We start from the raw sequence: 15,000 nt of genomic DNA on the forward strand, positions 1-15,000 counted from the left end.
GCTGGGGAACACAGATGATTTAAGGCTTCAAAACACTCATCACAGCAAACATCTCTGATGATGGGTGTGCTGCTGAGGAGAGTTCTACAAACTTTGTATTTTCACCCACTTGGAAACTGCTCCCCACTCCATATCTAATAAATCTGTAGTGCCACACTGGGAATGAGTCAAAAGGGAGAATGGTAGACCTGGATTGCAATAGATCTTGTCTACTAACCAGAAAATCTTCCCTTTTTACAAATCCTAAAAACAGGGATCTGAAAAATGCAAAGGATGAAGATGCAGAGTCCATACTGACCTAAGCTATTCCAGAACTTAAGTGAAACCTGGCCAAAGCAATCACAACAGTCATCAATGCCATGTCCCCAAAAAATACTGAGAAGTTTCCATGAAAATAACCTGGCTTTGGATGGACACCAAGGAAGTGATTAAACATTTATATTTTGTCTGGAGAAAGTCTTTTCTCAGAGCAGAACTGACATGCCAAGAAATACAACTCTGTGGGAAGGGATGAGAGAAGATTTTTGTTAAATTGATCTGAAAACCCAGCCTGAATAGGATTCTAAACAGCTGGAGGAATCTGCAAAGAGAATGTCCAAATATGGCAAGATGTGAATGCCTTAACATTTACAACAAGCAATTACTGGAGTTAAAATACACCTTTGTGAATACCTTTGGTGTCATGAAAAGTCCAAATTTAAGACAAAGTGATGCAAGCCAGACACAGACATCTTAAACATATGAATTGCTTAGCAATGGGAATGAAAGGAAAACATTCTGAACACTGGAATCTTTTGATAAAACAGACTTAGAAAGGATAAGTTCAGCACAGCCCTCCAGGATCCTTCCTTGTTTGGAACCAGGACCATGTTGCAGGATCTATTACACCCAGTCCAAGCATTAGATGCAGAATGAGAAGAAACATGGGCTTGCTTCACAAGACAAAGGGGAATCCTGTGGGACAGAGGGACAATTTCCCATTACGAAGAATACCCACTCTGAACTGCATTTAAACCCATTTATCTTCCACAATCTCGTACCATAATGGACGACGAAGCCCCAGGAGGAAGGGCCAAACAGATCTTCCTTGAATTTCAGTTTTAACATCTACAGGAAGGCTTTGAGAAAGAAGCCAAGACCATCTTCTCATTAGAGACCCAGAAGCAGCAGCTGTAGTGAAAAAACCTGCAGCATCAAAAGCACACCAACATCCGCTTGTTATGTTACTAAACACGTGAAAAAGTATTTCTTAAAAAAGGAGGAAGGTTAAAAATGAATTTTGGCAGGAGCTCAGTCTAAAAAAATCAAGAATAAATGTGGCAAAATATACCCCTTCCTCAAATTTGTCAACCCCCCCCGTCACACACACACACATTCATAATCCTTAGTGGGTATGGGGGTTAGCAGCATTTATCTGTTTTGTGGAAGTAGTTTTGGATAAAGAAACTACTCCTGGATCCACTTAGGGTTGGAAAATGTGCATCTAGGATCAGACTTCTTTAGGGTCAGGTGGTCGATCGTCGGGTAAAACAGGAGAAACAGCTGAAAATTTAGACACATGCAAAGAATATATTTCATGTTATCTTAGATAAAGACAAGAAAAATAATTTTTCAAGAGGAAAAATGGATTTCTAAATTGACTGCTCAGGTTAAGAAGTGCAGCCACTGCCCTGCAATGTCAGCGTTTCACAGTGAAGTCAGAAAGAGGGGAACTTTTGACAGAGGTGGTAAGCAAAAAAAAAAAAAACCCTAAAGGGCCCATCTCAATACCAAAAGATTGCCAAATTCTGGTAATCACTGCCACACAGGCAGAAACTGCACTCTCCAAAAGCAGAGAGCACAGCATCCATGGGACCAGATGACATCCCGGGCTGTGTACTACAGGAACTACAAAATGAACTGGCACCTCACCCAAGTGTCATGTTTAATCATAGCTTCACCTCAGGCTTCATGCCCACTGAGTGGCGCACAGCTACATTTATCCCACTCCACAAGGGGGATCCACCTAGGGTCCCCATCAGTCTGACGAGCCTGATCTGCAAGGGCATGGAACGCATCATCATGGAACTTATAAACAAAGACATTGGCAACCTTCAAACACTGGACCCCACCCAGTTTGGTCTTCTAAAGGGCCGATCTCGTCTCGTGAACCTGACTGACTTCTTCGAATCAATCTCCAGAGCTGTGTACGAGGGTAAGACAGTCCACACAGCCTAGCTGGACCTCGCCAAGGCCTTCAACACGATCCTCCACTCTGGAATCATAAATAAACTTACTAAGCTGGCCATAAATCCCTACGTCACTCGATGGGTTGCCAACTGGCTTACTGACAAAACCCAGACTGTAGAAGTAACAGACTCCAAATCCAGCTCCAGACAAATAGAGTACCTCAGAGTTCAGTCCTGGGACTGCTCTTGTTTAAAGCTCACAGATGACTGCAAACTGGGAGCCATTATTGAATCCCCAAATTATGAGGATATTCTACAAAAGGGCTTTACAAACACAGATGCTTGGTGCCAGAGCCATGGGCTCAAGCTCAGTGCAAAGAAGTGAATAGTTACCTCCTTTGGGAAAAACCATGTACTCATGAATTACCACATAGGTGGCAGTACACTAAACACCGAAAGTGTGATAAGAAACTTGGGGACACAGGTTGACAGTGGTCTCACCTTCAATAACCACATCACCACAACTGTCAGGAAATCCGTCAATGTGGCACACCTCATCACCAAGGGCTTTTCATCCAGAAAAAAGGAGGTCATTTTCCCACTGTACTCATCCCCTCATTAGACCCATTATACAGTACAATACCCCATTTGGAATGCACCTCACAAGACATCTGCAACAACTGGAAAGGCCGCAGAATTACATCACTAAAAGAATCACAGGCCTAAAGCAGATGCCCTATGCTGACAGTCTAAATACTCTGTGGCATATCTTCTACTCCGAGGCGATCTCTGCTTAACATACAAGGCCATGTCAAACCCTGAGCTGTTGGACATGCTCCACAAAGAAATCCCAATCCCCCAGATCCACACGCTCCACGGATCTAAACCTCATCACAATAAAAGAAAACATGCTGGAGGGATAGGTTCCTGACCAAGAGACTCCCCATACTCTGGAATAGACTGCCCATACATGTCAAGTAGAGCGCCTCCTTGGCCCTCTTCAAATGGGACCTTTATGATTGGATGGGGAGATAGGAAATTCACCTCGGGGATCACCGCCATGCTAGACAGGGGTCCAGGGAAGTAAATATTGTGGGAAGAAATATCCAGGGAATTGTTATGGCTAGGCTTGTTTAGGCCCTAGGGCCAACAGCTTAGTACCAACCTATGAACTCCTTAGTAAATCTTCCCTGTCCATAGAAACAGAAGAGAAGGGGCAAGATTTTCTCATTATGTCCAACTTTTCCTCGAAAACTTTCTTGAAAGGTGACAGCCCATTAGTGGGCATATTCATTCCAGATTCAGGTTCCCTATCCCAGCTAAGTAAAAAACCTTCACCTATATCTTCCACTGAGGCAGACAACTGGTACTCCACTGGCAATCTTACAGCCCCAAGGGACGTGGCTATCACCTGCTCCATGGGGGCTGTAGGTGCAACACCAGGCAGACTGGGAAGGGTGGGTGGTGAGGGAGAGAGAACATGAGAGATCCGAGGAACCAAGAGCATCCAAAGGATTGTCACACACCAGTGCCCGAGGCATAAAAGCCACTGGTCGGACACCAAAAGACTTCAATGTTCTTCTTATTGAAGACAAAGAAAGGTAAAACTGAGCCATCTTTGAGTTCTCATTTTCAACTAGCATGTGGAGCAGCTATCAAAGCCTGGGCAAGTCAGTAAACTAACAGAACAAGTGACAGTGTGTGTGTGTGTGTGTGTGTGTGTGTGTGTGTGTATGTATGTATGTATATATATATATATATATATATATATATATATATATATATATATATATATATATATATATTCAAAACAAACACACACACAAAGTTCACATAAGCATTTATACAGAAACTTTTAGAAATGCAATAATCCCACAAAATATTTAGTTTTTTTAGCAGACAAAGTTTTGGTCAGAAAAAACACCAGTTTTCCTCAGAAAACTAAAAATAAATAGTGGAAAGTTCTCCCAAACATGGGACTTAATCAGCCCAGCCTAGAACAAACACCTCCAAATGGATGTCTGAAGGAGCACTCCTAGCAGGTAAAAATGTTCTGACTATGCTGGTGCTGTGTTTATACTGGAGTGCTCTGTTATTGTGCCATGAAATCTGACCCACGCAAAGTATACCGGATATTTGGACAAAGTTTCAATATATCTATGTACATTTGTCTGTATTCTTATCTGCTCCCTTGTGCAAGGCTGCCTCAAAAAACAAACAAACTGCTACTGCTTAGTAGGTATACAGAAGAATTTTATCATAATATTGTTACAAAAGCAATCATGTTAGTGCATGTGCCCCCATTGGCATCCCTGCAATAAAGCCTTTTTCCTGCTGTTAATATGATCCGGATTGGTTGATGTGGGCGCCCATATCATTACAACAGCGTTCCATGCACACCCATGAAGTTTACCATGACTAGCTTGGGAATGCAGATAACAGCTCACCCGGTCATACAAAAGTTGGCAATGTGCATGCCTACATGAGCAGGCTGCACTGGGTAAAACCAAGATTTATGGAGCTAGAAGACACTTCAGAAAATGAAGCACAAGGCAACTGTAACTGGGCTGTGACCAAATACTCCCCTTGCCAATACCAACCCTTAGATCTTGCCTTCTTTGAAAGGGGTAATACAGCAGATAGACCTGGGGTGAATTTATGAATATCTAGCAGATTTTTCAGTTCCTTCTTAAAGATATAGTGTGTCATACTGCTCTATCTGGAGAGAAAATCTACTCCAGAGAAGAGGGAGTAGGAAGCCAGAGAACAGCTTTTTCTCTCTCCACTGCGTTATATTTGTTGAATCAAGTTCAGATCTCTAGCTCTAGTGTTCGTAGGACTCTGATTTGTGGGGATACAAGAGGTCCCACCCTTTTCTGCCTGGCTATTCTGGCACCCATCTGCTATTCAAGCTGTTCATATGGGTTACAGCTAGGGTTCTAACCCACTGAGACACACAGCTGGGCTCGTTTCTTATACTCTGGACTATAAATGGTTATGATGACCAATCACAGTGCGACTAGCTGGTGTGCTATTAGATGCAAGTAAGACAATGGCAGTAGACTTCAATGTGTTGTGCTATTAGATGCAAGTAAGACAATGGCAGTAGACTTCAATGTGTTAAATGTGCATAAACAGGGCACCACAAACAGACAGTTACAATAAAAAACTTTTCATCTTTACCTTTCTAGATGTTCTGATCCAAGCAAGATGGCTGAAGTGAGAGTCTACTGAGACAGCAACAACCTCACAATTTACATCACGGAACTCTTTGGCTTTCTGACTGTAAGCAATAATTTCTGTTGGGCATACGAAGGTGCTAAAAAAGATAAGACAGTCCATATATGCACAACTAGATACAATGAAGTTAAACAAACATGCTTCAACATAGACAGGAAAAATAAGAGATTCAAGAAATGTATAAAAAAAGCATCCTTTGTTATATATGGGGATACTGTATTTTAGGCCCAACGGTACCGCTGATCTCATTACATGTTCTTCAAGAACACTTGATGCAATTACAGCTGGGATAGATGAAATGACATCTGTAATGGGCAGAGACTAAACCGGCATTCAAAAATTAACAAGAGGCACCAAACACTACCAGATGGCGAGATAGAAAATTTTACAGTTAGGGCTTGAAACAGACAAAATGGCTCAAGATGTGGGCAGGACTCAACAACTTTAAAACATTGTTTAAGCAAGGACACTGAAGAAGCATTACTGAAATTTGTGTTCAACCTGAACAATTAAAGTGCATCAAAGTCAGATGTCCAGGCTGTCCGATCTGGCATCATTCCCTCACTCAACCTTAAGCAGACAGAGCGACACACAGACAGAGCGACACACAGACAGAGCGACACACAGACAGAGCGACACACAGACAGAGCGACACACAGACAGAGCGACACACAGACAGAGCGACACACAGACAGAGCGACACACAGACAGAGCGACACACAGACAGAGCGACACACAGACAGAGCGACACACAGACAGAGCGACAGCTTTTCTTTACTTAAACTGTTTGCTCTGTTTGTAGCAAGCAGATGCTACAGTTTATGCTTGCCACAAATGGAGTGCTAAAAAGCTTCAGTGGAAAAAAAAGCCCCAATACTAGCATTCAAATGTCAGTATTGTAAAAAAAAAAAAAATGGATCTGCTTCTGCCAATCACATCTACTAACATTCTGTACACAGGGTAGCTTCCCCTCACCCCCTAACAAAGCTTCTGTCTACAGCCTGCAGCTCATCGTTACATCTTTAACAGAGAAGTTGATGAATGTTATGAAAAATGCCCAAGGAAATTGAAATGGGGCAGGTACAGTTACCTCTTTGATAAAGTGAAAGCAGCAAAACATATTCAACAACCCCCCACAAAAACAAAACAAAACAAAACAAAAAAACACACAGACACACAAAGTACAGGACACAGGAGGCAGCCAAGAGAACTACTTATATTATACTTGTTAAACTACAAACAGCAGTAACAAGAATATTCAAGGATTTAACACACTAAGCTATAATGTAAAAGCCTCAAAAACTTGCTGTATACTTACAAATCAAGAGGATAGAAGAAAAGTACAAGGTATTTCCCCTTAAATGTATCCAGGGAAATCTCCTTGAATTCTTCATTGATAACAGCTGTACCTTTGAAATTTGGGGCATGTTGTGTAACAGCAGCAGCCAAGCACGAAGAACCTACATGTACAGAGCAAAGCAAACATGCAGTTAGAACAACAGATGTCACCTTAAGATTGTAAAAGTTGAATCACTACATGTCTTCTAACAGTACAAAATGGAGAGGCAAGACATCATGACAAGCATTTCTTAGTGCAGAAGAATTTAATCTGCTTTATACAACAGCAAGTAAATGAAGCCCAGCAAAGTTTTAATGCGGTCTTCTCACATTTAAGTTAGCAATACGTAGGCAGGAAGAAAAAGTGATTAACGTCTGGGTGGACGGTCTTTGTACAACACACACTTCCAACATTGAGACATCTTACAAAAGTTTATATGAAAGCCAGATAGGAACAAAAAAAAAAAAAGAAAAAATATGTCACCACACTGCTTAAAACAGTTCTGAAGTTAATGATGCTGCAAAGAAGCACTCTTGTTCTATTAGATTCTGAAAGCAGTCCAATATTGTGTGGTAGAAGCAAGGAATCAGTCAGAGAGGCTGGCAACAAGATTTGGTTCAGAAAGGGTGGTAAAGTAAGAATAATGCAGCCACCAACTCTCATATTCCAAGAGACAGCTTTGAGATTTTCTACAGTTTGCTCTCTGGTGCAGACTGGTAATCTGCAAAGTAACATAAGGTGATGGGGGACTGAACTGATAACTGGTCCAAGCATCATGACTGCTCGTGTCACTGTCTTCTAGGAATTCTGAAAGGCCATCACATTACAGTGGATTCCTCTACTTGTCCTCCAAACCAGTATCAGTCTTCTGCCTCCAGCTATAGGATTATGTAGCTATTGGGTTCATCCATGTGAGAAGAGGAGAGGCATGACTGGTGAAAGGGAAGGGAGGACAGATGTTGCTGGAGTTGCCAAGAAAGGGTAAAGGAAAGTGTACATAAAAAAAAAAGAGTGAACTTTGGTTTGTGTTTGTACACAAGCTCTACTACAGAAAAAAAAAGTCACTGCTACAGTCTGGGAGTGTAAAGCAACTTGCAACTAGGTAGGGGCATGCAAGGATACCTAGTACTTTCTTACGAGGGGAACAAGGAAAACATGCAAGTCAAGGGCCTTATTTAGGTTCAGAAAGTTGTGAAGAGTTGTGTGTACATTAACATACACACAGTTTTTTTTTTTTTTCTGGGATGGGGGTAATCTCAATGGACCAAGAGAAATACAAAACACACAAGTCATCATCTGGCAAGGACTGTACAGAAACTAAGAGCAGTAAGGAAAAAAAGCTACATTTTAAAACTGAGTGGCATTCTGGGTGGCAAAGCATGTGTGCAATGTGTGTTTGCTGGTACTTCATCTGCATGGCTCTAAGTGGAATGGAGAAAACCGGCACTCTGGAAATTAGGCAACAGCACAGTGTGAAGTAAGGCTCCTGGTATTACAACAGGTAAAATGGATTAAAATCAAAACAGACATTCTTCTGTACATTAACTTTGCAAGGAGAACTGCACTTTAAGACTTACTGGCATCAACTACCCAAGTTAAAAGCAAGGCAAAAGGTTTAGTGCTCCACCAAATGAAGGTGGTCAACTATAGCACTACAATACTTAGGGAGCACACACGCACACACGGGCACACACACGCACACACACACACAGGGCACACACACACAGGGCACACACACACAGGGCACACACACACAGGGCACACACACACACAGGGCACACACACACACAGGGCACACACACACAGGGCACACACACACAGGGCACACACACACAGGGCACACACACACAGGGCACACACACACAGGGCACACACACACAGGGCACACACACACAGGGCACACACACACAGGGCACACACACACAGGGCACACACAAAATACAGCCTGGAGAAGAGAGCCCCAGTCATATACCCTTCCCCAAAGGGTCAACCACCACGTATTGGCAATCTGTGACAAGACACTGGTACAGAAAGCAGTGGGTGTTGGAATACTGCTTGCAGGACTGTCACACATTTAAAGCTTTCTGGCTGTCATATACACAGTCCCTGTGCACGACTCAAAAACAAAACCACAAACTGATGAATACCACCGTTGCAGGTCGTTGCACCTCTAAAAAGCTCCTAGTAATCCAGAGGTTATATTCAGGACTCCTAATAATCCAAAAAATGTCTGTAAAGAACGCCAATAAACGAAAATACCAAACAGGAATTTTATAACACATATATACACAGTCCCTCTCCTCATCTGTAGTGGATAAGTGCAATTAAAAAAAATAAAACAAAAATTAGCTAGAAGTTGTCCAATCTGGAACCATCCCCTCACTCAACCTTAAGTGGAGGACCTGTGAAGTTCAACCGAGTTACTAGAATGAAGGCATCCAAGATGTCTTATCCCATCCCCCACAAAGCATGTCCAGAGGCAAGAACTGCAATAAAATGAAATTAGAACAAATAGTGTGCACATATACAAGTATACAAGTGTGTGTACATGACCATCCTGCTTGCAATCATTAGTAAAACATTTCCAAGAGTTCTAGCCAAATAACCCCAACCAAACTAAAAGTACTTCAGGGTCTTCAAAAATCACACTAACTGCGATTAAGCAAAATCATCCAAATTTTAGGGTTCCAGTGTAAAAAAAATAAGTCGAAGCTGCAGTGGTACTCAAATAAGGGGTACCACAGTGACAAAAACATTTGTCAGCATAGATGTTGGATTATACAAAGTCCCACATTGTCCACCCAAAAAATTAGAAAAGGTAAAGCAGTTCAAGAAGAAAACTACACAAGGTTGAGAAAAAGATGCAAGGAAAAGACTTTTCAAACAAGGAAAACGGAGACACCCATGTGCATCCATAATTACAGAAACTCCCATATTAAAAAAGTATCTATATTTTCCCGCTAACCAGTTTCCATGCACAGCAGTCCCAGCTTTCAGTATCCTGCAAATCACTTACAGCATTCAGAAATACTGTCACAAATGGGATTTATAAATCCCTTCTTCCACAGGATCAGTTCCTCGACGTGGGAGCTCTGCTTCTATTCCCCTACATCTAAACCTAGCACTACAGATGTGTCCAAGAAAGCAGAAAAGTTACAAAATGATTTCCCATTAAGAAGCATCAAAAAAAGCTGAACAAAACCCACACTGCAGGGTTTCTTTGTGCAGTGTAAATCAAGGCACCCATGTACTTCTGTAAAATCTAGAAGGGAAAACGGTGCAGCAAGAGTATAGCTCAGTCCTGTTTGTGTCATGCAGAATTCAATCCACACCACCCTCCAACAATTTTTAATTAAAAATATACACTTCAGCAACAGTCAAGCAGTTAATCAAGTAAAGCCTTTTCAGGTGTGACCCTAGATCAGAGCCACATATTATGCACATAGAAGTTAAAAGGAAACATTAAACCTCTGGTACAGGAGGCAGCTCTAATAGCTCAGAGCATTCATCCTCAGCACCCTGTTTTAATGAAATGAATTTTAAGAGACAGTTATGAAAGTTGCCATTTTTGTTAATTCGGGTATTTAAATTTTTTCTTCAAAAATTAATACACGACTCAGCATTTGACTTTCAAAATGAGAGAAATGGTAAGTCAGAAAGACTAAAATTAGTCCAGTGAAGCAAAGTGACTGAGCTGCAATTATGTTCCACTGGAACGGACTATCAAAATTTATGAATGCATGGTAACAACAGGCTGCCGTAAACCAAGCTGGTACTACAGAAATGTCCATGACCTAACTTAAAAAAAAGTTAAAATTTTGCTATGGGAATCAAACTGCGTTTTTCAAAATAATAAAGTAAGCATCAGTCTGCACTGAAGAACTATGCAAAGAAGCTGGTTTATGTAGAGTAGATTGACACACCCCTGCTAGCAGGAAAATAGTAAACTCTCTCAACTTTGAGGCAAAAAATTCAATATCTTGCTAATATTCGACTACCACTGCAGTAAGTGCCCAAAGATGGGCTAACATTTCATTAACCTGCAACTTTCATACCGAAAACAGAATGTCAAAAGGGCATTTCTTTGCAGATGGTCTCTGAAGACCCCATTACCAGAAATGACTGAAGTAACACAATATAGGAAGTATATAAACATTAAAGATTGGCATTGACAGCTACAATAAAAAGACCAGTTACAGATATTAAACCTAGTAACAAAAAGTAGGCGTGCATTATCAAGCAAAGGCAGACTGTTCTTACAGAAAAAATAGTCAAAAGTCTCCTATGGAAAACAAGTAGTATTAGACATCCCAGCATTGAGACTCTGGGGACACCAGCATGAAAGTGGGTAAGTGTTAAAAATGTGTACCATGTCAGATGGAACAATACACTAAACTCTACTGCATTTGTAGAAGGCTGCATACTAACTTTGCAAGTAAATTCATGAATATTCATCACTGTACAGGATGCAAAGCTGAAATGGTCAGACGCACAACTGAAGTTAAATCATACTAAATTTAAAGTCAAATTAAGCCACAAGACAGAATACAAACACCATTATTTGACGCATACGAGTTTTAACAAAGCACATAAATCACAGACCATGGTATTCAAACTGCTGCAAAAGCATTGTGTTTTAAGCATAATGAAATGCTTCATTGCACTACTGCAACAAGGTATTCTGCAACGAGTGGTTTGGAAGATGTGCTCAGATTTTCAAAGATAGCATGAAAATGACAAGAGTTGGTACCTGGTGCTGAAAATAAAGTTTCATTATCTCTCCTGCAATACAGGATCAAGAATAACCACATAACTGACAAACATCAGTGCAATTCTATAGAAACAGATGGCAGAAAAGGCAAGACTTAACCAGATCTACGGCTGCTATAAGACAGGCATTTTATTATTACAGGCATGCAGAGAGTCATTTAACAGAATTCAATAAGAGTCTTCGACTGGAAGCCACTGTAGGTCCAAAATGCATCCTAAATATAAATTACTGAACAGCCAGGCCAAACTCCTCCTTGCTGACGGAACATATATGTGGCAATTACAGGCACATTAATAAACAAGAGAATCACCATGAATAAAGATACTAGTCATCCTGAAGAAGCACGACCAGAGAGACTGGACTAGGACACAACCTTTACAAAGCAAAGTGAACTTTGAACTAAGAGTCCATAATGACTAGAATACAAATTTGCATTTTCCTAATACTAGAGTCGTGACAACCAGAGAATTGGGAAATCACCACAGAATCTACATATTTTTCTTTTATGGACTCATTCTAGTCTAATGGACATTTAGCCATCTCAAAATCAAGGGACTTTTCACAATGGCAGAATGCAATGAATTTTAAAATAGAGAAAAGAGATAATGCAGTATTTCAAGACTGCTGTTCAGTCTGACATCACTAGGTTTGTAAAGAACCAGTTTGCAGTATACATGCACATGTGTTGTGTCTTTCGGCTTTTCCCGGTTAGGGGTCACCACAGCGGAACTCCAGTCCGCTAATGATTGGCAGTAGATTTTTATGTGCCGAGTTGCCGGCCCTGACGCACAACCTTCAACGAAGGTACACCCATTCACGCACGTCTCCACACAGAAAACGCTCTAGCTGAGAATCAAACAGGTCAACGTCTTACTGTGAGGCGACAACGCTACCGCAGCACCACCACCGCAGTCTGCAACTAAAATATACCTGAACAGTACAGCTGGCCTTGTGCCTTCAATATAGCACACTCCCTATCTTATCATTTCTTATCTTCCAGTGGCAGTGCTGACAGCAGATAAGCAAGCTGAAGTTTAACCAGCAAGCAGCATCAACCCCTTCTGCACTGCTAGGGGTGCATATAAAAGAGATGAGCTCTAATACAGCTGTGAAGTCCTGCAAGTATGAAGGAGCTGCTGTATTTTAACAACCTTTGTCATAGCAAAAGCAAAATTTTAGTCAAGGTCAACTTATGCAAAACAATCTACCTATAAAATGTGCCTAGCTGTTATTAAATCTACAGCACCAGACTAATTTTAAATACCAAAATTAAAATAAACTAAAGCGATGGTAAAGCTGCATTAAACACAAAAAAAAAAAAAAGAAAAAAAAACTGCTCAAAAAGAACACTTTTAAAACCAAGTTAGAGTTGTGGTCTACAAAGCCACACTTTTGCCAATACCCAAAGTCTCAGTAACAGGCTTTGTTTGGACAACAATTTTATCTTTGAAACTTTCACATACAGATTTAGAACTGAATCTAGCACTGCTCTCCAAAAGGCTTTTTCCTTTGGTATCAGAACCATTCTGGAATAGAAGCCTTTGCCCCTTTGACTTACAGACGCTGCTTTTGCAATTCCTTGGGCATGCAAATACTGAAAAACCAGAAGAAAATAATCAATTTGGGTCACAGGGTGGGGATATTTCTCCTGAAAGGATGCTTTTGTATCCACTGTCATCTGTAACCCTCCTGCAATGTTTGTAATAGGCAAGAGTCAGAATCTTTTCAGAAAGGGAATACTGAGGCCAGGTTTGTAAAGGTATTGGCTGGGAGACATGGATGATACAGAATGCTGGCATAGTCAGTCACTGTACTGTTGAGCTGTCCCTTTTTCTGAAAAGGACCCTTTTTTTATTACCCTCAGGCCATCTCTTTTTTGTGGTTGGAGACTGGTTTTATTGGACCTTTTTTGGTTAATAGGGAGGTCTATAAAATATTTAAACCTGGGTACACATCTCCTTGAACCAATTTTCCTATCATATTGTTTCATGACTTGGGTAGCACATGAGCTAAACAATACCTCCTTGTCTAAAGCATAAAGCAGGGTGTAATTTTCAAACATGTACAAAAGCATACTTTCAACTTTGTTGCTGCAGCAGCCCTTGACAGTATCTGCACAAAGCATACTTTGGATACCCAGTAAAGGGTTAAAACATCTTCTATAGGAGGAGAGTGGAAGCCTGTCCGTATGTCACAGGATAAAATTTCCACTTGTATGTCTGCTAATTCAGAACTCTAAAGACTAAAGTAGAAAATATTGTTAACTATACAGCCCAGAATTTTATCTTTTTGTCACTAAGTGAAGGGTTAGTGTACAAGAGCAGCCTGCTGCCAATAAGAGTATCAGTTGGCAGGGCAGCTGGATCAGATGAAAGGGGAGAAAGACGTTTGTTAGCCACAGGTGCCTTATACAGTTTACATGCATTTTTTAAAGCCTGACTGCCTGTACTCACCCTGAAACAATGCAAAATTCAACATCCTCCATGGTTAGAGATACAAGAGGGATAGAAGAATAAAATATATCCATTTGCAACAGTACTGCCTCATTTCAAGGAGAACACTGGATTCCATAAATACACCTCATTCACTGCAGCAAGTGACTAAAAGAAACTTCCACAGTAGGATAGTTAAAATTTTCTTTGCAACAGTTGGGCATGGGAATCTATAGAAGCTCACTATCAATCTCAGAATCATCAGATCCAGTTTCTTAACTGAGAAGCCCACCTACAATGGCTTCTGTGTTCCAGGTTTTAATGCCTGTAATGTCTTTCTAGCCAAGGTAAAGAACTCTGACACCAATTACTTTTTCTGAACAGTTTAAATATTCTGAACAGTTTAAATATTTTGTCTTTTCTAAGGAGTTCCAGTGCAAGATAAATTTGAAGGAGGAGGGAGATCAGAGGGGATCCTAACAGTAACTTAACAGCCAAGAGCTATACTTCTGGCGAAATTTCCGCTCCCGTGAATCCCAAGAGATGCTACTTCAAGACAGCAAGAAAGTACTGAAGAAAGGTTCAGTCCAACTAATCCCAAGGAAGAACAGCAGTCAATCAATGAATCAGAACTAAGGGGGCAGGGGGGATGCAAGAGCTTTTTGAAAGTGGCCAGTTGTTTCCTGGGCAGGAAACAGTCCACAGAGTCTAAGAAAGGTAACCGCAGAAGTAGGACTGATCATCTTATATTTTGCTTTTACTCGTCACCCTGGTGGAGGAATCTGGTGCAATGCGATTAGAGGTCTTAACATACATTTAAAATGACTATCTCGTAAATTACTGCCAAGTGCACTGGTCAAAAAACCTGGTCAGACTTCTTGTTCTGTGAGAATCTGATGTGACAGCAGCTCATGGCATCAGTTATCCTTGCAGGATTCATTTCCTCTTCAGAGGATTGCTCCTGCCCTTACCACAGTTTTACATTTCGGTTTAAGCTGGTTCCAATTAACTCCTGCTCTTACCACTGCTATGCTGAGAGCATTCTGGCTT

General features: G+C 41.0%; 1 protein-coding gene across 2 annotated transcripts in view; it reads right to left on the reverse strand.

Annotated features, from left to right (window-relative positions):
* The window catches only part of PRDX3 (peroxiredoxin 3), a 223,465-nt gene that overhangs the window by 117,033 nt on the left and 91,432 nt on the right, over positions 1–15,000 (reverse strand). For both annotated transcript variants that reach the window (XM_044055983.1, XM_044055984.1), the window contains exons 3-4: positions 6,727–6,868; positions 5,352–5,487 (exon numbers count right to left, since the gene is read on the reverse strand). In XM_044055983.1, the coding sequence (XP_043911918.1) occupies positions 5,352–5,487; positions 6,727–6,868 (278 nt within the window). The remainder of the gene's footprint in view (positions 1–5,351; positions 5,488–6,726; positions 6,869–15,000) is intronic.

The sequence above is a fragment of the Protopterus annectens genome, chromosome 14.part0 (assembly GCF_019279795.1).
Source record: "Protopterus annectens isolate FY-2018-M chromosome 14.part0, PAN1.0, whole genome shotgun sequence".
Lineage (NCBI taxonomy): Eukaryota > Metazoa > Chordata > Ceratodontiformes > Protopteridae > Protopterus > Protopterus annectens.